The sequence below is a fragment of the Camellia sinensis genome, chromosome 3, assembly GCF_055761805.1.
Source record: "Camellia sinensis isolate YWXY chromosome 3, ASM5576180v1, whole genome shotgun sequence".
NCBI lineage: Eukaryota > Viridiplantae > Streptophyta > Magnoliopsida > Ericales > Theaceae > Camellia > Camellia sinensis.
In genome coordinates, this window is record NC_138963.1 from 143655737 (window position 1) to 143680560 (window position 24824).

The 24824-nt window shown below is 33.8% G+C and overlaps 2 protein-coding genes across 7 annotated transcripts in view; one reads left to right on the top strand and one right to left on the bottom strand.

Moving 5' to 3' along the window:
- Nucleotides 1-11965: 11965 nt before the first annotated feature.
- On the top strand, nucleotides 11966-14631 carry LOC114286203 (E3 ubiquitin-protein ligase RZF1). Of its 6 annotated transcripts, none has more exons than XR_003637433.2 (3): nucleotides 11966-13441; nucleotides 14080-14237; nucleotides 14366-14631. XR_003637433.2 is itself a non-coding variant. In XM_028229302.2 (2 exons), the coding sequence occupies exons 1-2, from the start codon at nucleotides 12397-12399 to the stop codon at nucleotides 14084-14086; spliced, it is 1026 nt and encodes a 341-aa protein (XP_028085103.1). In that variant the 5' UTR covers nucleotides 11966-12396; the 3' UTR covers nucleotides 14087-14379. The 6 variants fall into 6 exon arrangements, 1 of the variants encoding a protein (XP_028085103.1); XR_014364541.1 differs by having other exon boundaries at nucleotides 14083-14237; XR_003637432.2 differs by having other exon boundaries at nucleotides 14118-14237.
- Nucleotides 14632-15109: 478 nt separating this feature from the next.
- LOC114286204 (YbaK/aminoacyl-tRNA synthetase-associated domain-containing protein) overlaps nucleotides 15110-24824 on the bottom strand; it is a 29019-nt gene continuing 19304 nt past the window's right edge. Inside the window, exons 10-12 of the mRNA XM_028229304.2 lie at nucleotides 21173-21306; nucleotides 20995-21093; nucleotides 15110-15396 (exon numbers count right to left, since the gene is read on the bottom strand). Of these exons, the coding sequence (XP_028085105.2) occupies nucleotides 15322-15396; nucleotides 20995-21093; nucleotides 21173-21306 (308 nt within the window). The 3' untranslated portion in view covers nucleotides 15110-15321. The remainder of the gene's footprint in view (nucleotides 15397-20994; nucleotides 21094-21172; nucleotides 21307-24824) is intronic.

The following is a 24824-nucleotide window of genomic DNA, read 5'->3' on the forward strand; positions in this document are numbered from 1 at the left end:
AATTTACTCTGATTCAAAGTAAAATTTTATTCTGAATGACGCTGCGATGTCGCATTACTTTGATAATGACAGTAAAATTTTATTGTCTACGTCAATTTCGACGATATTTTGTTTTATTTTTTTAAGAAATTTCATAGTAACCTGGATCTTGTTTAATAGATCTTGATCAGAGGATTCTAACAAAATTAATTTTATTAAAAATCGATATATAGATCAAAAGTTGTATCATTTTAAAATTTAAAAATAAAAGGGCACATATGTTGGTACAGGTAGGATATATTTTACGTAGAACTCATACTAAACCTATATTGTTTATGACAGTAAATTTTATTTTCTTTCAAATAAAATTTTACTCTACCATCTTTCATAGTAAAATTTTATTCAAAACCTTCACATCTACTGAACAAGCTCCATTACAAATTCTTTTACATGAAACTAATTAAGAACATTAAAAAAATATATCAAAGTGTCAAATTGAATTACAAAGCAACTCAGTAAATTGGAAAGACAACTATTCAACAACACTGTCACGACCCAAACTCGTCCCTATGAGTTTACCATCATGACCGCCCAGTAATCCTGGAATAACCAAAGGCCTCTAAACAAATTAACAAAATACAAGGGCTAGCGGAAGCAAATATATAAAACATATATAGTCCATTGAGCTGTGTAGACAAACATGGGACACGAAGTTAAAACTTTAGATGCATAAACTTACATGTGACGTCATGCATACATCCATCCTACAAAACCAATAACATAACACAAAAGAATTGTCCACAAAAACAATAGTAAACAAAAGTCTTAAACTTATAACTTGTTTCACAAAACTCAACCACTTGACTTTTTCCGGAACCTCCTCAGGAGGCACAAAGGTTGGCAAACAAAACGGACCTCCAGGCAATCATCACTGAGCCTGGTCACCTACATACATAAATAATAGAGTGAACGGAGGCCCAGTAAATAATAACAAAGTAAAGATTTTAATGAATGATGTCCATAACAGATTCAGATTCCAAATCTCGTATCAAATTGGAAACGTAGTCATGTTCGTATTCGTATCAGTATTAGAAACAAAGTCATAATCACGTTCGAATCATGTGTGGTACATCCATTAGTATTAACATATCACTTTGGTCATGCATATCAAGTTCCATAATGGAACCTCCAGTACCGGGTATCTTACAACATACGTAGGCCACGGTATTGTTTCCCCCGAGCGAGGGCCTTGTGCCACGGTATTACTTCTCCTAGGTGAGGGCCTATGCCATGGTATTGTTTCCCTCCGGCGAGGGCGTCATGACCATAAGCCACAGAATTATGTCCTCTGGGCGAGGACCTCTGTTAAGCATACCTTAAGCGCATCACAAAGAATTGAATCATCATTCATTCATACAAAACATAGCCTTTTAGAAAATTGATCGTTTCATATCATCATAAAATAATTACAGTCAAACATAACTTTACAAAGTTATTACTCACAGATAGCTTCAGTAGTAGAACAAATGGACCAAACCGCTCACGACGCGTGATCTACACAAACATATAACAGATATACTTATTGAAACACACGCTCGGATAGTTCTTAACTTATTTCATTTTGTTCTTAGTGTGGTTCTAAGTCTTATTCTCATTATTGTGCGTTAATTATGTCCCAGGAATGCTTAGGATGCAATGAAGATGCCAAAATGCACTTTGAAATACTTAACAAAATTTTCAAAAACAGGGCACCTCACTTGAGCGTTACTTCCTATGCTCGAGCCTCTGCAAAAGTACTGGTTGCATGAATTTTCCACTCAATGGATGCTTGACGGTTGCTCGAGCGGAAGACTGAATAAACAGGGTCCTCACTCGAGCATAGCTCTTGTTGCTCGAGCGATCTACAAAACTTGCAAAACTTCTGGGAGCATGAATTTTACGCTCAAGCTTAGACTTTTTCACTCGAGCGAAAACACAAAACAAAAAGTGGTCGCTCAAGCACAACTTTGGTCGCTCGAGCTGAGAGGCAAAATTCTGGAATTTCTAGATTACTCCTAGTAGTTTCAAAGCTTGAATTCAACCAAATAAGACACATCCTTTTAGGACCAAAACTTGAGGAAACACTTGTAAACTTACAAAATATCATGATTTAAAGATCATTTCGTAAAATCGAGGCCCAAAGGCAAGTGAATTCTCCAAAAGCAAACTTGACTTGTATGTATCTATAACATGCATGTATTAATTCATGTTCTACACTTTAAAAACATGATCAATTAATGTCAAATGATGTGAAATGAGACCAATTGTCAAAACCATGCTAGAATGAACACAGGTATGTAAGAATTCCTTGGAAACAACCTCAAAACATGATAAAATAAGCATGCATGCATGAATCATGTTTAATTCTACCATCTAAACTCAATTCCCTTTGAATCATGTATAAAGTAACTTAAACTCATAGAGTGTAAGTTAATTTCTTACCTAAAGTCCACAATTCCCTTAGATTCTAACTAGGCTTGAATAACTATCACCAATTCTTTCCAATTCTTGATTGATCTTAGAAAATCTCCCTTAATCATCTTGAATTTAATCTCTTTCCTTCTCTCTCTCTCTCTCTCTCTCTCTCTCTCTCTCAAGGAATAAGGTGAAGTGGTATATGAGCGAGTCCTAGAGTTGTATTGGCCTTATATAGGCTACTTAGTGAGGCTTAATTAAGCTTTGCTTAAGTTAATCAATTATCACTATTTTATTCTGGTTATTTGGCTCCGAATCGAATTCCAATTAAATTTACCATAAATTTCTAAAAATTCCAAATAACAAATAAATCAAGTCAATTTCATGATTAGATGCCGATAAAGCCTTCAATTCGCTTACTGAATTGGTGATACAGACAGATATTCCTACCATGAACAGATAGAAATGCAAATAACACATAACGCATGTAATTAATGCAAAATTTTATCTTAATTACTTATTAGGCATTCTTAATCGTAGGTTACAGGCTAATCACAAGTCGGGGTTGTTACAAAAACAGTAAAAATGGATTGTTATTGCAAAAGTACTACATTATTTTCATACTTTTATTACAAAACAATAATGTCTTTCATGACAATATCTCCTTACAAGTCTTCATGTCATGATTGTACTTCTTGCATCTACCACACTATACTCATCTTATATTCTCACTCCTAGATAGAATCCTATTCTTTCTTGGCCTATTGGGTAGTTTCTTACAAATTAGATGAAGACAACAAGAATATCCACAGCTATCAGTAGTCTCTGTATTAACAATACCAATTGCAAGAGGAAAAAAATTGAAAGAGATAACACTTTACAATTAGTAAGTATAATACACAAAAGGTCAAAAAAGTAAAATAGTAAAATGTGACCATAATTAAAAGTAAAAGTTTATTCTGAAAATAAATAAAATGTTATTCTGAAATTAAGTAAAATTTTACTTTGTAAGACACTGACAGTAATATTTACCTTGATCTCCATCCTTCATTGTAGTTGATAACAATGTGTCCTTATATTTGCCATTCAAGAAAGTACCATCAATAAATAATATAAATCGGTTAAATCCTTCAATGTGCAGTCTGACACAACCTTGAACACAATGGTACGATTACCATACTTGCATAACAACATAAGAGGTGGAACCATTTTTCAAATTTGTAATTAGTTAAACAGTAAAAATTTACTGTCAATCAAGGTAAAATTTTATTGTCACTATGAGTTCAAAAACAAATCACAGAAGCACATAGTACCAGAGTAAAATTTTATTGTCATTCTATCAAATAAAAACAGAACACATAATATCCGAGTAAAATTTTACTCTAATTTTATCAAACAAAAATAGAGTACATAAAACTAGAGCAAAATTGTACTCTTAAACAAAAACAGAGCACATAGGGGGTGTTTGGGAACCTAGCTTTAAGACTAAAATAGCCTCAAAGACAATTTTAGCCTAAAGCTCCTAAACCAAAAGTCTTTTAAAAAAAAAAAAAAAAATAGGCCGGCAATGGGCTGTCACTGTGACGGTGTGGGCACAGCCTACCACTATCACAGTGACAGGTAGGTAAATTACAATTTTACCCCTTTAGATTAATTTTGGAAAATGTGGAGTTAGGAACAAATTTGTTATTTTAACTTCAAATATCATTTCAACACATTTTTCAATACACCAGCTCAAATAAAAATCCATCCTATCTTCCCAAATACAAAAACTAAAATAGCTTACAAAAATAGCCAAAAATCCAAGAAGCCTATAAAATAGCCAATTTCCAAACACCCACAAAGTATCAGAGTAAAATTTTACTCTCTTTCTATCAAACAAAAATAGAACACATAGTGCCTAATCAAATTTTGCTCTCGTTCTATCAAACAAAATCAGATCATACACAATAAAAATAAATAAAAAAAAACAAACAATCAACAAATCAACATATTTGATCAAACTCGAACAATAATCAAACACGTGATCGAAGCAAAACCTCTAAAACTCAATCAACACTCTCAATCTTGATGAAACTCTCAAAATCTGATACAGATTTGTATAGATTTGAAATATAAACTCTCGTTGATACAGATTTCGAGATTGCTGAAGAACACGTGATCAAAGCAAATTTGGCGAGATCATCGGCGACAAATCATCTATCGTTGACAGACAGCGAGATTGTCAGCAACGAAGTCTTCAGATTTCGAGATCATCTTCATTGATTTCAGATCGTCTTCACTGATTAGATTTTCAAATATATGAGATCAGTGTATATATCAATCAGATTTTCAAATATATGCTATATATATATATATGGAAGGGCAATATTGTCTTAAAAAAAATTATGGTGTGTCCTTGCTGAGCTACATGTCTCTTTCTCAGAAATTTTTTGAAGTTAAATTAGTTAAGTTGTCTTTTATCCTAACAAAAGTCCAAAAAGAGGGGTTTCACCGAAAATCACATTAAGAAAATACATACTAACGTGACTCTCTTAAAAAAAATTAGCCTTTATAATATGCCACCTAAGCATAAGAGAAACATTACTTTTAATAATATATATATATATATATATATAAACATGAGGAAACACAGAGGAAGGGGATGGACCTAAGGTTAGGAGTTCAAATTGTAGGAGCTTCATTTTAAAGGAAAAGTGAAAGGAAACCAGTTTTTTTTTTTTTTTTTTTTTAATTTTAATTCAAATCAAATGTGTTTATAATTTTTATTTTTTAAAAAAATAAACAAAAAAAAATTATAAATATAAATTAAAAACGTAAACGTTTTTAAATGCCACCTAAATTATTGTTATATGTAGATAGCAACTCCGCTCGAAATATCAATGGCTCGAATGACTCGAAATTTCAAAACGACGTCGTTTTAGAATTTTTTTTTATTCTTTTACCGGTAAGATAATATTTTCCGTACCATTTGAACTATTCGAGCTCTGCACATTTGAATTACGGATCATTTTCGACGTAGATAGTACTAATGAATTGGTCAAAGAACATTGGCATTAATTGGCCTCCCTATAGTGACACCGAAAAAAATCTTTTAAAGGTTTGTGGGTTCTCAAAAAAATTTCCCAACATTGGCTCAATGCATATATGTATGCATGACACAGTGGGTTTCTGACAGATTTTTTTCTTTTTCAAATCAAAAGTTGACTTTGTCAAAAGGAAAACTCTTTGAAGAGAATGACTAATGTTGCACAAATGGAAAATGTTATATAGTGCGTAATGTATGTCGTATGTGATTTTATTATAAAATTATATAAATTTTTATAAATTTATATAAGTGATTTTATAAATATACGTTTACGTAAGTTTATAAAAATCTAAAATTTATGTAAATTTATGTTTAATTCATATATTTTTATAAGATCATTTATGTCAATTTATAAAAATTTATGCAATTTTATAGTTGAGCGCATGCACACCAGAGAATTTTTTAATCTTACAATTGAATACTTTGAATGTATAATTATGTACTTGGAATGGGGAGGATTAATATCTTTTTTACTCTTCTTGTTTTGCTTCAAGTATTGGTTGTGTCATTTACTTTTTCTATCGGAGTTGTTTGCTCCACCAAAGATTCAAAAATGACAAATAAATAAATAATTATCCTTAAGTTTTATTTAATTTTATTATTGAGTCCTATTAAATTTTATTATAAATAATTAAATTATATTTTTCATATAATGTTTCTGCTCAAATTTTCATAATATTGTATTTGATTCCAATTTTATTCTTTTCATTTAATATGAACCACAATTACATGAATTTTATTTGATATTGGAATTGTTTTATTCTTGACGAATTAATATATTTCTCAATCTGTGAGATAATTGACAATTCTTATTCTTATATTTTTCTTTATGAAGTTTTATTTAATCTCAATGATAAAAAAATATCTTTATTATAAACTTTAAATAAATAAACTTGTATATGAAAATTTTAATTTACATTTTATGAGAAGAATAAAATAATTTAAGAACTAATTAATTAATTGCTTCAAAAGAATGGCATTTCTTTTTATGGAAAAAAGAAGGAGAAATTACAATTTAGTCCACTTTTCAAAAAAAAAAATTATAAATACATTAAAAAAAAATCATGTTTTTAATTATTAATATTTATAAAATTTATTACTGATTTGTAATTATTATTATTTTTTTAACTACTACTTATTTGATATTTTTTAAAAAAAAAAAAAAAAAAAAAAAAGAAGCAGTTGCCAGACCACATAAATGTTGTTGTACGGAAACACTTTTGATTGTTTGAAATGTTTGATATATTTGGAAAAAAAAAATTGTCTATTTACATGACAGCGTTTTGCTTTATGTGAAATTATTAAAATAATAATATTAAGAATTATGAAACTAAGCATTTGAAGAGTAGTTAGGGCTATTTTGGAAAGTTGGTTTTTAGTCACTTTTTTTTGTTTGTAATAAAAGTCAAAAGTTGATTTTTTTGTCTTTTTTTTTCATTTGGGAAGTTGGTTTTTAGCCAACGGTGAAATTACAATTTTATCCTCATGGGTCAAAATGTGTTACATAGGTGAAGTTGTAAATATTTTAAATAAATGGAGGTAGTTTGGTCATTTTATTATGATTTGACATCATAAACAAACATTAATAAAAAAAGTCAAAAGTCACTTTTTACCAACTTCCCAAATCATTTGTCTAAAAAAGTCAAAAGCTTGGTTAAAAATCAAAAAGTCACTTTTTACCATCTTCCCAAAATAAGCCTTATTAGCAACTTTTAAATAATTATTTTTTATTTTATTTTATAAAAGATTGTTGTGTCATAAACTATGTTGAAATAACTTTTAAGTTTTATTTATCAATATCATTATTGCACTAAGTAACCAGAGACTTTTTCATAAATAAATAAATATAGGGTAATTATATTTTATTCATTTGATTTACCTTAAAAACATATAACCCCATATACTTAGAGAGAGAATAATTCATAATACAAACATTTAAGTAGTTTCTATATAGCAGGGTCACTCAACTATGTAGTGGTAAGTTACGGACTTGCACACAGGATGGAATTCGAATCCACACTCCTAACACTGGGTATAGTTCGTCCAAACTTGAAAAGTTTGTCCTACCAACTATATGTGTTGTCGTTAAGGTAGTTAGGCCTGAGTAGAGTAGAATTTAGAACTTCAAGTCTTATAAACCAAAGTCTCCCAATACAGCTGGCGGCAATAAGTAGGTACTTTTGTCCATGAAACTCATTTTATATTTTTAAATTTTTAAAAAATAATTAATATATTTGGGGAAAATTATAATTCTATTAATCAAAATAATGATACTGTTAAAATTTGGCAGCCTTTTAACAAGATGACTCTAATGCAATTTGAAATTTTAAGAAATGACGATGTAATTCATAAATAAAAAAAATAAAGGCAAAAATATAGATTTTTATTTCTTTTTTAAATTAATAGATTTAGAATTTACATTTCAATCGAATCATAAATAAATATGTGTACAATGTTAGATGGTCTAATGTGAAGTACAATAATAAATAATAACACATACCATCAATTGTGACCGTCGCCTCCACATGTGACCAAGTTTTCTCTACGTGCCCACAATAGAACCATTACCATTCCCACTTTAATTTGGTTTGATTTTTTTAAAAAAAAAAATTATAAAAATTAAAAGTAATTTAGCAAAAAATAATAATAAATAGAAAACACTAATCAATTTTATATAACTTTGCCCTTTTGGGGTTGAATATAATTTTAAATTTTTTTTAATATATTTTAAATATTTATTTTTGTCGAGCAAAGTCATTATGTTATGTCTCTGTTAAGAGCATCTCCAATAGCAAATGCTATAATAGCATTTGTCATTATTATAATTTGACAATAAATAATAGTAAATTGTAAAATTATAATAATAGTGCTCCAATGGTCACATGTCATTTTGGTAAATCTCAACTAATTTTTCCTCCAATTTTGTATGTGTTATTCAGATATAGGTTTTTTAGTGATTTTTTTATTATTTATTTTTTATCTTTTGTGACCTTTTTCAAACTTTTTCTAAAAAAAATATTTACATTCTATCCAACTAGACAAATATAAAAAAAATTTAAAATTTTTTGAAATTTTGAAAAAAAAATTAAATACATTGAAAAATTATTGTCTTCATTTCAATAAATTTGTATTTTTTTCATAATAATAATGAAAAATTAAAATTATATTAAAAAATAAATTATATTACAAAAGTAAAATTATATTGAAACAATACATTACATTATAAAATAAAAATTACATTAAAAAATAAATAATATTATAAAATAAAAAGTACATTCTCTACCAATTATTCATCAAGGGAGACTCCCAAACACAAAGCAAGCTTCTCTAACCTCATTTTTTTAAATTTGGAGCGGTCCCAAATAAAACACCTAAATTGACTTTGACGTGTTAAAAACTAGGAAGAAAAGGTGGATCCTCCTCTCTCCCAAGTCCAAGGTGCTGGGGACATAAATGTCACTTTCAAATATTTAAATTTAATGTCTTGACTTTTTCTTTTCTTCCTTCTTTCAATGACAAATGCTAATTATTGACCAAACTTCATAATGAAACTTTATATTATTAAATCTTACAATGATGGGAGTTTTTGAAGATAAGAATTTTAAAGGAAAAAATAAATAAATTGTAAGACTTTTTCTTATTTTAAAATTTTTTCATAGATGTTACGCAATAGACTAAACGAATTTGCCTTGCAATAGTAGTTAACAAGCTTTAAAATAATTGTCTTTCTTTTTATAAAAAATTTAAATAAATAATATATAATTAATTTAGACCATCAATACAACACATTGATACGGTATTCTGACGAGAGTGAAGTTGAAGAATGTCACTTACTATTGTAGGAGTGTAAGAATAATCAAGAAAAATTGACAAAACCGATTGAACTGGATTAGATTTGGTCTTTTTTTAACAAGAATCGGTCTGTGCAGCTTTTAAATTTGATTTTTTTCAATTTTCGATTCGATCTTGATTTAAACACCTTATACTCCGATATAAACTAAAACCGACCGCTTCAACATATATTGTATTTATAAGATATATATATATATATAATCTAATTATATAATGATATTAATAAGTATAATAAATTATTAACCTTATCATCTTCATAACCTAAGTTTATAAACTCTCATTATATATAATCTTAATTCTAACTCATTATTCTTGAAACCTTAGTATTTTTGAACTTTTTTTTGTTTTTATTTTTGTGAATTTAGGAATTGAAAAGTATGTATTAAATTGATGGATTGGATATGTTTTAAATGGTAGACAAATAACTAATTTAATATTTTTATATAGATTAATGATTATATTTAAATGTGACTCAAGTTTGAAAAATTCTAAACTGATTAAACCGCACCAAACCAAACTATTTCAATCGGTTCGGTTCGGTTCGGTTCGGTGCGATTTGATGGGAAAAACGATCTGTATCAGTGTTCAAAATAATAAAACCGACATTTTCAGTTCGGTATAATTTTTTATCTAAATGTCGACCGTACCAAACCGATTACATCCTTGTACTATTGAATAACTAGTCAGACTTGTTCAAAATGACAAATGTTAGACATTGTTTAATATTGAAATTAGAATAAGAAGTATATTGAAAATGAGTGAAAATATTAAAAATATATATATATATATATATAAAAAGTGCATCGTGTTCTCTTTTTTTATATTTTACTTGTGCTTTTGAAACATTTGTTAACAAGACTTTTTCAAAATTAGAAAATAATTTTCTTTTATTATCAGCATTTATTAAGCCAACTGTGAATGGGAGTTAAGTCACCTAACCCGATCAGCTTTCTTGACTTTGTATGCAAATGTTGGTCTACTACAGAGATGAGATGATGTTAATTATTGGGATATCTAAGTTTCCCCCCAACCAAATCCTTTTTAATGACATACCAAAGGGTATAGGTTACATCATTCTCAGAACCTTTATATGACTTTCTTCTCTCTTTTTTTATGTGTGTTATATATGTATGTACCTAGTTAAAACTTAAAGAAATAAAATTAAAAAAGGTTCAAGTGTAAAGTAGTAAGGCCTTGTGATCGAAGGCCTTTTGTTTAAAGTACTAATTGGGGATGAGAAGAGGTGGGGAGCATGTGATCCTGATCGGTTATGAGATTAGCCTTTGATTAGGATGTGAGTTGTTTTTTTAATTTTTTAACTTTTTAACTAGTCAGGGGTTAAAAAGTCTCGTTTTAAATGAGTTTTTTTTTGTCTTTTTTGACTTTTATGAGAGAAAAAATAAAATGATTATGATTATGATTATGATTTGAACGTGACATTTTTTAGCCTAGGGTAAAAAGTTTATTTTATTTTTTTTTTGACTATTTTTACACAACCCACCCTAAACCCAACTTCCCAAACAAGTGCTAAGGTTATATTTGTTTGATCGTAAAATATTTTTAACAAAATAATTTTTATGTTTTTCAGTGTTTGATAGTTCATAGTACTAAAAATTGATAAAGTAAGAGGTAATATGATTAATAAAATAAAAATCGGTAACTTAAATTTTAGCACTTCAGCCAAACGTCGAAAAATGAGGTAAAGAATTATTTTTTCCTTTTGTAAAATGTTTTAACAATCTCATGGGATACTTAGATTTTGCTAATTCAATTACAAGGGAGTAGAGGTAAAAATATTTTATTGACCTCACTTTACAAAAATAACAAAGCCGCATTTTATATATTTTTTTCGTCTCAAAATATTAGTTTCTTATATTTTTATTTTATCTTTTTTTTTAAATTCATGAACAACACAAAAAGTACAATTATGACAATTAATAATCCCAAAAAAATATACTTTCAAAGGGTAATTTTAAAAAATTATTATTTTTAAAGTGCAATAATTATACTATCAAAAAAAGTTAGATTCTCTAAAAGAAGCTATTATTTTGAGACGGAGGGAGTAATAAGTTTTTTTTTTTTACATAATTTCATATTTTTAATTATAACCAAATAATAATATCACACTAATGCACAAATAAACATAATTTATCTTACATTTCTAATTTAATCTCACTGTACTAGTAATCTCTTTACTCAATTTTACTATACACATAATTCATTCAACTTAGCCGGGCAAAGAAATTGAATGTTGGCAAGTTGAGATTGATGTGTCTCCAAAATTCAAATCTAAAATCTAGGCACAGGTTAAAAATCAAGTATCAACACAAACAAAATTTTATACACAATTTTTATACAAAATAACTTGTCGTTTCGTAAGCATTTCATTTAACACCGCAATGACACCAACTATTAAATTATTGGAAAATGTTTGAGGGTTACAATTTTTGTGGTCACAATGGCTCAAAACTGTCAAAACGACGTCGTTTTAGCGGTTTTGAGCCATTGTGGCCAAAAAAATTGTGACCCTCTAGCATTGCTGTAAATTATTCCACTTAAAACAGTATCAAGGGGAACTTTGGTCCGAATACAAAATATTAGCACTAGAAAATATTTTCTGTAAGGGATATACCAATGTGGTGTACCTCTGTCACACATTCATATAAAGCCCACAGTTGTAAAGCCCACAATTGTGAAGCCCAAATAGAGATTCTAAAGTGCGTCCCGCGTAAAAGTGAGCCGTTACGATTCCCTCCAAATTTAAACAAAACGAAACAGACTTTGCACAACACATCACTCATCCTTCCCTTTCCATGGAAGAAACAATAGATGAAGAGACGGCAAGCAGAGAGAGAGAGAGAGAGAGAGAGGGAGAGAATCGCTTTTTGCGGCTCCGACAAGCTATTCTTTGCTCTACCCATCACATTCTTCTTCTATATGCTTTATATATATATGCATTATAGAAAGTCCACAAGGAACCAGTGAAAACCCATTTCGATTTCAAATATCCTGCATTCACAATCATGTCTTCCACCCCTCCACCTCCTCCAACAACCAATAATAGCATTGGCATTGGCATTGGCAACAGCAATAGCAACAGAAACAGAAACTCTCCGCTATATTGGTGTTACCAATGTCACCGGACTGTCAGAATTCCCTCTGAAAACCCATCTGACCTCGTCTGTACTCACTGCTCCGGACAATTTTTATACGAAATCGACGTAGCCAGGCCTACGCTTGTTTTTGATTTCACCCAATTCGATCCCTCCCCTGAAGCCCGCATTCTCGAAGCCCTCACTCTCATGATCGATCCCCTTATTGCCCACCAAAATCAAAATCAGTTCCCAGATATAGGACTTCAACCGCCTTGGCGGCGGCGTCATGGTTTTGGAAGTCGGGGTTGGCACTGGCCGTGGAGGCGAAACAGGGTTGTCGATGAGAGTGATGATTGGGACCCAGAAAGTGGGATTCTTGCTCGTCCTCGCTCCTGGATTATCCTCAGACCTGTAGGACCTCCACCTGTTCGACAAAATTCCCAACTCGAAGGTTTTGTTCCTCCGGGGGCTAATCCTCAGGATTACTACATTGGGCCTGGGCTAAGAGAGTTGATCGATGAACTGACTCAGAACGACAGACAAGGCCCTCCCCCGGCCCCTGACTCGGAAATCAACGCTCTGCCAACTGTGAAAATCACCAAGGACCATCTAGTCGACGATTCAAATTGCCCTATTTGCAAGGAAGAATTTAAAGTTGGTGGGGAAGCAAAAGAGCTGCCTTGTAAACATGTGTATCACTCTGACTGCATTGTTCCTTGGTTGAGGCTTCACAACTCTTGTCCTGTTTGCCGGCACGAGCTGCCAGTTCCGTTTGAGAACAGAGTTGAGGACGAGCTGCAAGTTCCGTTTGAGAACGGGGTTGAGGATGATGAGACTGATGAGGATTCTTTTGATGAAGCAATTTCTAGATACAGGCCACACAGGCGGAACAGGAGGTGCTTGAGGTTAAGACAGTTAGCCTCCTCTTTATGGCCCTTCCGCTCAAGGTATCGCCGACCACTTGATCCCCAAGGTGATAGAACATTACTTACTACTCATGCCATTGAGAGTTAAATAAATTCCTTGAAATTTATTATTTAATTTACTGTTAATTTTATTTGATTGGCCTCTGTTTCTGTTGCTTGAAGAGTTAATAATCTTCCAAATATAGTAAATTGTGTTTCACATTTTACAATGATAAGATCCAAAAGTTAGAGCCCAACTTGTAATGAAGATGAGATTAGCAAGCCAAGTTCAAAAAGTTTGTCTCAATTTTGAAGAACTTAATTTAAATTTGGTTTCTCAACAAAATTTTGATATATATATATATATATATATCCTCGATGAACTCCATTGATTGATGTTCAATTTTCCTCATTCTATAATCAGAAGAAAAAATGTCTTCACGTAGAAATTCTAGGAGGAAGTTGGAAAGGAGTGAACTTTAAAGAGGGATAGATTGAAGAGAGAAATTGTCTAATGCATTATTTAATCTCAAAATCAAAATAAATCACATGGTTGTTTTGATGAATTTCATGTCTGAGGAATATGATCTTGCGACTACAATTTTCAGGAGGAAGAGTAACAATTTGTAGTTTTTTAATATTTATCGCATTATATAGCCTTTCTCTATGTGTATAGTCTTTGTACTGAATATCTTCTTATTTCCAGCAGCTAACTCATCGTCGCATTCATGCTTTATTCTTTAGCCCGTGATGTTTCAGTCATCAATGTCCGAAGAAGTTTATGAACATGAAATGACAGCGGTTAAACATATCGCGGCTGGTAGATAATACAGTATGCTTATTTTCCATATGTTGCTTTATACGGTATGCTTATTTTCTATATGTTGATAATCACAATATCTTATTTTTATCAGATAATTCTATGGGTTTTTTTTTTTTCTGGCTTTTTATTTGTAATTTATAATGATCTTTCTATTCATGGTGGGAGACAGATTATTTTACTCAAGTATCAACGTTCATGGTGGAAGTGATTTCTTGTAATCGGCCATTGCAAGAAAATCCCACAGGACTTCAACTGTTTGGTGTACATTGATTGCTATAAAGAATATCCTCAGGAAAAAAATTGGAGGAAGGAAAAAAAAAAGTTGAACCAAACTGCTTCTGTTAGGATCATTGTATCTGCTGTAATGACCGATTAGATGTTTGATTTCAACATTAACAAATTAAAAAATCAATATAAAAAAAAGTTATTGCAGCAGGATTATTGTCATACTGGTTGATAATCAAGCAACTACGCATTGTTACTTCTAAAGGTTTCTGATCTGTTTGTTTGAGCAGAAAGCTTTTTGTTGAAAATGTTTTCTACGTTTTTTGGCGTTTAGTGTAATGAAAAACGAAAATCAACAGAAAACTTTTCTGCTAGCAAAAAATAAGTCTATTTAGACAGAAAATATTTTACGAGAGAGAGATTTCAAGTCTGGTGTAGCATCTTCATTGATGCCATGCTCCAATATTCAAAATACTAAGCACATGTATGTACCCTGTTTGATAAAAAGACAAGGAGATCAATAGATAACTTTCCTGAGAATTTTTCCATCAGCAGCCAACCTGATTGAACATTCCATCCCAACTGTTCATCAGCAATATAGAGCCAACATATCAATATCCATCTAAACACACAGCAATTATGAGCCATTATTCATAAATTTATAACTGAATTTTACCAATTCTCCACATAAAGTAACTTTCACTTGCATTAACTTGTATACCAACATAAAATCAGCACAGATAATAAATAATGCCTTTAGGCATTATGAAAAATTCACTAAAGTAATCAAAAGCTGCAAACTGAGGTTAACACATGAGTTACTATCCGATTGGCTAAGAAGAAATTCACATCTCTGATAAGATGATTCCCCTTAAGCCTGGATTGGTATTTCTGATACCATTACGGACATCTAGAACCTTGGTGGTGAGTACCGGCATGAAAACCTTCAGTATATGCTGTGTTTTTTAATATTGTCTGCAATAAAAATATTCATTTGTTACTGCAAAGTATTTAACAAAAATGAAATTAATTGACTAAACATATGAAAATGAAACGATAGAGCAAAATGCAGTGATCATAACCAACCTGTTTAGCCTAATAATCAATACAAGGAAATTGCTTTCATGAAAAGTAAAGTATATCCATATCATAATTAATGACAGCAAATGACAACAAAATAAGAACGTTGAGTGGCTAATATTTAAGCGGTAATGATTTGCAAGTGGACCATAACTCAGGCATCCAATCACTGTCATTCAATCTCCTCAACCTCTACCTCAATGGTTTGAAATCATCAGCTCATTGGAGCGCTTTGCATCAACAATGCAAACAAATAATAACAATGAATCAAAAAAATAAAATTTCTTGGAAAGAAACCTAAATAAAAGCCTGTAGGGGGTCCAAAGTGAACAGTGATTATGAGAGTAATCAGAGAGACAAATCTACGATAATAAGCCAACAAATCTGGGTTAACCGGAGAATGAGTAGCCGGGTGAGGGAGGAGCAAGTGGTTCAAGAAGAAAGAAACGTACAAATGCGTAGCATATCCCCCAAATCCCAAGAAGTTCTCCCTTTGACCTTGCGAAATGGGTCCTATTATATGCTTTTTCTCGGTACCAAAGAATCCCAAGTGGCCAAACAAGATGATGACATGTGTCCTTGAGGATCACATAAATATTTTGTCCTGAACCACCAGGATAAGGTAGTCACATGTCCTCTGCATTTACTATGTACTATCTGTTTGGCACATACCTCAACAACTTCCATTTTGAACCTCAACAAGTGCACTTGCAACGATAGTACTTGTTGCTGCACCTACCTCCTCAGTTCGGCTTGGCCAAGACATGCATTCTCAGGACTTCATAACCTGCTATCAGCCATATTTGTATTTACCTCAAGGACTCCCCGAACCTTAACCACCTAACCACAAACTCCCCAACTTCTTAAAGCATAGGCCACAACAAGAGTTGTGCCTCGTACCAAGCCCAAGAGGACTTCCTTGGTCCTGCCTGTGCAACAAAGGTAGGCTCATGACTGGGTAAATGGAAAGGGAGTCCCATACTTTCAGGCTGCCCTACTCCCATATTCGCGAGGTCGCCGCAGTATAATTATATCTCTAGCTCTGCTATTAGTTCCAACTAGTAAGCGTTGGGGCCAGCTATCAGTGCCGCCATTTCCAGTATTATCGGCGCTGCCATTTGAACTTGTCAAGGGAAAAAGCAGCCGCAACAACTACGAACCCTTTGCAAGTGCGTCGGTATGTTCACAGGTGAACCACAAGAAGCTCTAATGAAAGTATTTCTGAGGCGAAGACGCACCAGGAATATCTTGGTCCATGCTAAATTGCTTGAGGACTCCATCGGGTTGATAAACCACACTTGGCATGCCCTCCTCATACCACTGGCAGATACCTAGGAAGGACCATGGCAGTTACAAGGAAAGAGTTAGCATGGATGTTGTCAAGAGAAAAGTCTAGGTGGCGAGCCTCATAAAAGTAGAAGGGAACTGCCACGCCTATGAAAATCTGTGTATGGGCAAAAGACACACTCGTCCATGTCATTAATATAGTCCATGAACAACTTGGAACCAGCACCAGACCACTGAGTAATCCAGGGAAGGGCATTGTTTACTTGTCTCGTAACCACTTGTCCCTCTGCATCTAAGACTGGGTTACCCTCAGCATCCAAAACCTCATCAGTAAAAAAGACTGCAAACTCTTTGGGAATAGGGCCTGTAGCGAGAAACTGCTCATAGAAGAAAGCTGTCAAGAACTGGGTGTGAACAAAACTCACATATATCATAATAGCCCATGGACCTCTCCATGTCTAAGTGGATCAAGTCAAGGCGAAAGTATAGATTCCCCAAGAAAAGGGGAACCAAAGGAATATGGAAACCACTTCAAAGTTTAACTGCCAAAGGAAACACCAAGGGGTTCGAACTCTCAGCTGGATTGCTGGGAAGAATGAAGAAAGAAAGGAAATAACTCACAAAAGCAGCTTGATACAAGTTGTCACAGTAACCCAGGCCAACTATAGAATTACGGTCCTCTTCGATGATGTTGCCAACCACCGGTTGGATGTCTTTGAAAAAGTACTTCAACCAGGAAATGTATATGGTCTTGTCCCTCATCAGCCTATCCGCTAACAACTCGCCGGTTTTGGCATCATACCAAGAGTCGTGTTTCCTTGCCTCACGGAAGGCACTCTGAAAAACGATAACGGCAGTCTGTTCATTGACAGTTAGGGAGGCGGGGTCGAAAGTATGATCTCCATGGGAACTGAAATGCAACAACACCGAAACATCCTCCAGAGTAGGGTCGGTTTCTCCCCAAGTAAGAGAGAAAGTATGAGTGTCTTAGCTCCAATAGGAAATGACGACGTCTGTGTTGGTTTGCACCTTGAGCATAAAAAGCTTCCTTGAAATCAGAATGACATTAAGGATTCGAACAACCCTCAGACGCTGCTCGAAGGCATCATCCTCAATAACATCATCTACCCAAAGAGGCCAGTCAACCAAGGGGCTGGAGTGAGTGCGATAGTAGATGTAAGAGTGGAAAAAGTCACCGCGTTCAACACGGAACCACAGTACTAAGGCAAGGTTGACCATGTCAGCCTCTTCTAGAGAAGCCTTAGCAAATGGGAGTAGGGGCTCCTCCAAAGCGGGGACAAATGCGTCGTCGGCTGTCCAAAATGGGTCAGCAAGACTCCCAAAGAATGGAGCCCTCCTCCATTCGGCACGTGAAAGGACAGGTTTGTTGGCCAAGAATATGTTGCTTGCTATGTGGAAGGTGTGGAAAGAAGAGAAAACTTTGAAAGAACAAAGAAGTCTTTAAGAAAAGGAAAGTTTGAAAGGGGAGAAGTCAGGAGAGCGGGAAGATGAATGAGAAGTAGGGTACCAAGGAGCCCAAGGCAACTATTTATAAAAGGGGCCAGGAAGATGGGCCTGGGGCACCTCCCCACGATCATCATGACCCGTCACAATCAATGCGCCTCCCCAAAGCATCATGACCCTACAAAAGTTAGAGTAGCTTTTTACTGAATAGACAAGAACCCAGGTCCATCGGCTGAAGTCATGCATGCGCGGGAAAATGGAGCATGTTTCCCACGTGCGTAGGGGGCAAATGTAGGGGGGCATAAATTAAGTATGGATTTAAGTGCTGAGGTCACCTCTATTAGATGAGCAAGTATAATTAAAGAAGCATGGGCTAAAACCCAAGGGAAATGGGTCAACCAGCGGGCCGAACCAGGTCCGACCCGCCAAGGGTCCGAATAGGCTTCGTGCAGCGAAATTGCTAAGAAAAGTTGCGGAGGCAACACTTGCAGTGGTCAAGTTGCTAAGACACTTTACCTCAACACCGCCATTTCCAATATTGTCGGCGCCACCATTTAAACTTTACCGAGGGAAAAAGCAGCCGCAGCAACTACGAACCCTCCGCAAACTACTTCTCGAGACAACACTTGCAATGGTCAAGTTGCAGAAGAATTTACCTCAACTCCGACATTTCCAGTATTGTCAGCGTCGCCATTTGCACTTGCCGTGGGAAAGAGTCGTCGCAGCAACTACAACTACTGTAACTACCTACCAAGGGAAGATTCCACAAGGATAATAGCAGACTTTGAGGGAGGCTTCCATTCCACAAGTAGAGACTAATACTTGGCGCTGATAACAAGTCTCAAAGCATTACCAGCCTAGGGTTGATAGCAGGCCCCGAAGGTCTAGCTTCACGCTGATAGCACGCTTCGAAGCTCAATAGCTTAGCACTGATATCAGGCCCCAACGCTTACTGGTTAGAGTTGATAGCAGACCTAGAGAACCAAGGCGACCCCGCAAAGATAGGAGCAGGGCAGCTTGAAAGCAAGGGACACCCTTTCTATTTACCCAGGTTCTGAGAATGCATGTCTTAGACAAACCAAACTAAGAAGGTAGGTGCAGCAACAAGTACCATTATTGCAAGTCCACTTGCTAAGGTTTAAAATGGAAGTTGCTAAGGTATATGCCATACAGATAGTACAGTGACACGTGCTGAGGCACTTGTGCCAATTAAATAGTACATACTACATGCAGAGGGACACGTGGCTACCTCAGCCTGGTGGTTCAGGACAATATATTCCATGTGATCTACAGGGACATGTGTCATCACCTTATTTGGTCACTTGGTATTCTTTGGTACCAAGGAAAAGCCTATAAACATGACCCATTTCCCAAAGTCAAAGGGAGAACTTCTTGGGATTTGGGGGATACGCTACCCATTTGTGCACTGTCATTTCTTTCTTCTTAAACCACTTGTTCCACCCTCACCCTCACCCTCACCCGACTACTCATTCTCCGGTTAACCTAGATTTGTTGGCTCATTAACATAGTTTTGTCTCTCCGATTACTCTCATAATCACTATTCACTTCGGACGCCCTACACTCCCTCACCAAGAACTCTTGGATTGCAAAGGTATGTGCTATAGGGATATGGGTGGGATTTCTTTTTCTTCCTTTGTATTTTGATGGGCAATCTTAGTACTATAGAAAATATAGAACCAATCAATTTGTTTCTCAACAAATCCCACTTTTGGTGAGAAATGAAACCTATAAAATAAGATAGATTTCTTTCTCTCCATTTGTCATCTAATTTACAAACCAAACATGAAAAAAGAGTTATCTTTCTCTTCATTTATCATCAAATCACTCTATCCAAACAAACTGCCAATATATTCCCATGGTAAAAAATCTTAGAGGACCTGTGCATAATGACCATAAGACAATACCATTTACTTTTAACATCAAATAAATTTTTGGCAACCAATCAACAAAGATATTCAATTAGATGGTCAAAGATCACTCAATAGTTGGTATTCTGACTTTGCATCTCCTAATAGGGCTAAATTAGCCCCAAATCCAAAGAAACTGAACTTCCTTTCCAAGGCTCATAAGGAATCCATTGCCTCAAATGGAAATATGTAACAAACACTTCCATACTTCCAATGACATACTCAATATAAGAAGCACCGACATGGATACTGATGTGGATACAGACACGGACACGGATGCGGATACAAGACACGGCGATTTCAAAAAAATAGAGACAAGGATACGGCAGGGACATAGCAATAAAATATGTTTCCATATATTTTTATTTGCTATCTAGATCAATATTGCATCCACAAACAATCAATACTAACAAAAACTATAACTAATTCTTTTCTCTTTTTTTAAAAGCACTTTTAAATTAACACTTGCAGTTTATATCTTTTTTTATAGATGATCTATTAAGTATTTAAATCTAAAAAAAAATAATAATAAACATTCAACATTCATCACAAGCACTAAATAAAATGGGAGAAAAGACAACTTGGTATGTCCCTAGTATGTCTCCAAAGTGTTCCCGACATGTCCCTTGAAAATAAATTAATTAAATAATGGGGCACACCATGTGGTGTGTCCCATACGTGTCCCCAAAGTATCTGCGTGTCCCCAAAGTGTCCGTGTGTCTGACACGGATACGGCACTTGTTTTGAAGTGTTGGTGCTTCATAGCTCACAGTTTAAAAGGAGTTAGAAGGAAAGAAAGAGAAGAAAAACTCACCGCCAGGTTAATCAAATCCAAGCTAAGATGTTTCTTGACACTGTCTGATACCAAAGCACCAAGCTGTTCCCCATGTTCCTGAATTGTCTCCCCTTTGATCTGTGCATTATTTCCTTTCTCAGCCCTAGACCAGAAAAGAGTTTTTTGGTTGCAATGAAAGAGCATACATTCTACTTACCTCCGAGAGAATTACTGCTGATGTTTTCTCAAGTATTTCTTCAACAAATTTTTCAGGATCAGTGAAAGTGCGTGACAAATTCATGTTGGTAGATTTCTCCTTTTGTGCATCATTGAATGGTTTAGCAGCTTTTGCTGCATCAAAGAGAGAAGAATTTGTTAACAACTACAACCATTAAATACAGGTCCGTCATGATCAGCTATAGGTCTAGGAGCTGCATCAATGCAAAATTATGAACCAACTTCTTTCAAATTTTTTTTTTTTATGCAATAGTCATTTACTCAATTAGAGATCTTAACTTATAATTTGCACTCAAACAGAGCAAGACGAGACTTTTTTAAATGGCTTTTCTCACTGAAAATTTCCCATGATCAGAGTAGTTTGTCGTAATCACATAAATCTAAAACAAGCCTTATTAACAGTATTTTATAAATTAAACAGTAACAGAAGAAAATAGAAATATTAGTGATATGAAAGTCTTTTAAAGTCCAGTGACTGTTTTTCTTCATATGCTTCAGCCAAGATATTTATATGCAAATAAGCAAGAACCACAATTACGACATGTATCAAAATCATTTCTCACAAAGTATCCTACCATTTTTATCAAGAAAATGGCACAGATGTTGATTTTTATATAATCAAAACATTGGTTCACCAAATGAGTTCTAGAGTTGGGTTTAGTATATAGATTTTAGAAGTCAAAGTTCTTTTTTTCCTATTCAAAGTCCAAGTTATAGTTGGCGTAGGAGATCTTTAAAATCTATACAAAATAGAGGTCAGATTTTAGATAATTAACAGAACTCATGGAACTTCTTTAGAATTGTGTGATACAATTCTAGCCCTCAGCGAGATTGTTACGGACTACGAGTATCGGGTGTGGGTGTGTATCCAAACATCATACCTTCATAAATTTAAATCTTGGGATTTTGAAATACATATCCAAAATTAGATATAGGTATAGAGACACATCATATGCACATATATATTGCATATTATATAATATTCTAGGATGAGATGTTGTAAATTATGTAGAAACATACTAGAAATTAAATATGATTCATGAAAAATATGAAATTTTTGTATCTAATTCATGTAAGAGGCTAAAAATATTGCTTTACTGACAAATGTGAGTTTCTTCTTCTTCATGTATTGGCACAAATTAAAGTATCTGAGTGTCTAAATTAGGTAGAGTGTCGGACACATATCTCATACCTTTACCCATGTCATATCCGGTGGACATGGGTACTGTGAGAGAAATAGAAGAGTCCATATCACACAAGTTATGGAATCTTAGGTGTGATACCTAGAGTTTTTTTTTATTGTTTCTAATTCTCTTGCAATTTTAGGCCTTTTAAAGCCTCAAATAGATCTACACTGCATCTGTTTCACTCTTTAAACCCCTGTAGACAAGCCTTATCATTCTCCATTGAACCAACCAAGACACGAGAGAACCTTAGATCTGCAAAAATAATGTTCTTGGGTGCTTGTATTGTTCTTTCCACTTAAATAATTTCTCCAAACCTATGAAGCACGAATATTCCAAAAAAGGTGTTATACGAGTATCGGATACATATAAGATACGGATAAGTGTCCGATATGGCGGAATACATATCGGATAAGGCAAATAAATATCCAATTTTTTATTTTATTTTTTAAATTTCGGTTACGGCAGGATACGTGAGGGGTACACCAAATAAGTATTCAATTTTTTTTCTAATTTTTTATTTTTTATATTTTAATATGCCAAATAAGTATATAATTTTTTTATTATTTTATATTTATATTTTTTCAATGGTCAATACTCTCTGCTCTCGTTCTTCTTCTCTCTTCTTTTCTTTTTTTTTCTTTTTCCCTTATCTATTAGGCTAATTTATTTAATTTTTTTTCCACTTTTTTTTTTCCCCCTTTCCCTACACTGTTTTAATGCAAGTATTTCTTTACCAAATTTTAATTTTAGGAACTTTAATGTTAGTATTTCTTTATTTAATAGGAATCTCTCTCTTTATTTATTAATTTGCTTCAGGTTTTATTTTCATGCATATTACATTATTAAAATTATAAAAAAATAATTTTTTTTATTTTACGAACGTATCCTCACCGTACATGTATCCTTCTTGTACAGATTTTGGCGTATCACCATATCCGTATCACCGTATCCATATCCGTATCCGTACTTCCTAACTCCAAACCCTACCCATTGCTCCGTAGAAATAGAAACAGTAACACAAAAGCCAAAATTTGAACCACCATTCCAGACCCAGAACCAATGAAAATCAGTCCTAAAGCTTTCTGCAGCTGTCCCACATTATTTTGGGCTCACTACTATTAGGGAGTGTTTCCCACACTCATCCTACATCACAATGTCTAGTCTTTTCTTTTCTTTTCTTTTTTTGGATCAAACACAATGTGTAGTCCTTGGTTCATTGAAGTTCGTCAATCCTATGGTTTTTGACAGTTCAGTCAATGAATCAGCACATTACCAAATGGGAAGAATATCATATTATATGGTCATCATGTTACATGGACTTGGGTACGGGTGTCGGGTGCGGGTATGCATCTAGAGATCAGACTCATTAAATCTTAAATTTAAGGGTACGCGGACTCGACAAAAAAATATCATATTTTTATATTTTTAATCTAATATATGAGATAAAATGGTACTATATGTAACTTGCAGTGTCAAAATGAAATTTATAGTAATTATACAATAATATGTACATACGATAATTGTGTTATATACAATTATATAAGAAGTATCCGTTGAAAAGTATCCAACACATATCCTATACCCTTGTCCGAGTGTCGGGTGTCCAACACGGGTATTTGATCTATTTTGAAGAGTCCGTGTAACATAGGTCATCACTCATTAAGAGTGATAACATATGATAGATTGTGATAGGATTACAGGATGGATATGTGAATGTCAAAATGTCAAACATACAAAAAAATTAACCCCAAGAACGTTAAAACCTTGTCGTTATGATATTCAAAGTGATATAGTCAGACGTGACGGACGTTAGATACGAGAGAATGTTATAGTGATGTAAACATGCTGATTGGTCTCAAGGTCTGCAAGCCATATCACTGGGTTATCAGATAAATTAGTCAAGTATAGCTGGGTGTGTCAACAGGTATTTTCTGATCTGGGTATTTTTCTAATGTTTTGGATAACAAAAAATAAGATTTTATCCATCAAATATAGCCTAAAAAGGCAAGTGATAGAGGATGGAAATCAATATTTAACCTGATGATGAAAGAAAGAAGAGGAGAGGAGAAGAGAAGAGAAAATTTCAAATAGCAATCATGCACATCAACATGATAAGGACAGCCCTTAAGAAAACAGTCATTCCCAACCACGGGTGATCAAGTACTACAATCAATACCTCGATCAAACTACTTCCCAAGCCAGCCATGGGCTACTTCCGGGAAATCTATTTCAAGTAGCTTGGCAATGAAATTTTGAGTTATCGGTACAGGACCTTCATTAAGGGATGTTGCTTCTCTCTTTGCAGTTAACCCACCTATCCTGACCTTAGGAAGGAATGGAACAAGGGATGACTTTTCCTCTCTCTTAGTAATAGTAGTAAGTAGTCTCCCAAACGATTTGATGGTGGCAAGGTGTGTAGCCTCTTGATATCTGGGGGTAACATAC

Coding starts and splice junctions, on each gene's coding strand:
- LOC114286203 (XM_028229302.2), top strand. CDS start 12,397: ATGTCTTCCACCCCTCCACCTCCTCCAACAACCAATAATAGCATTGGC.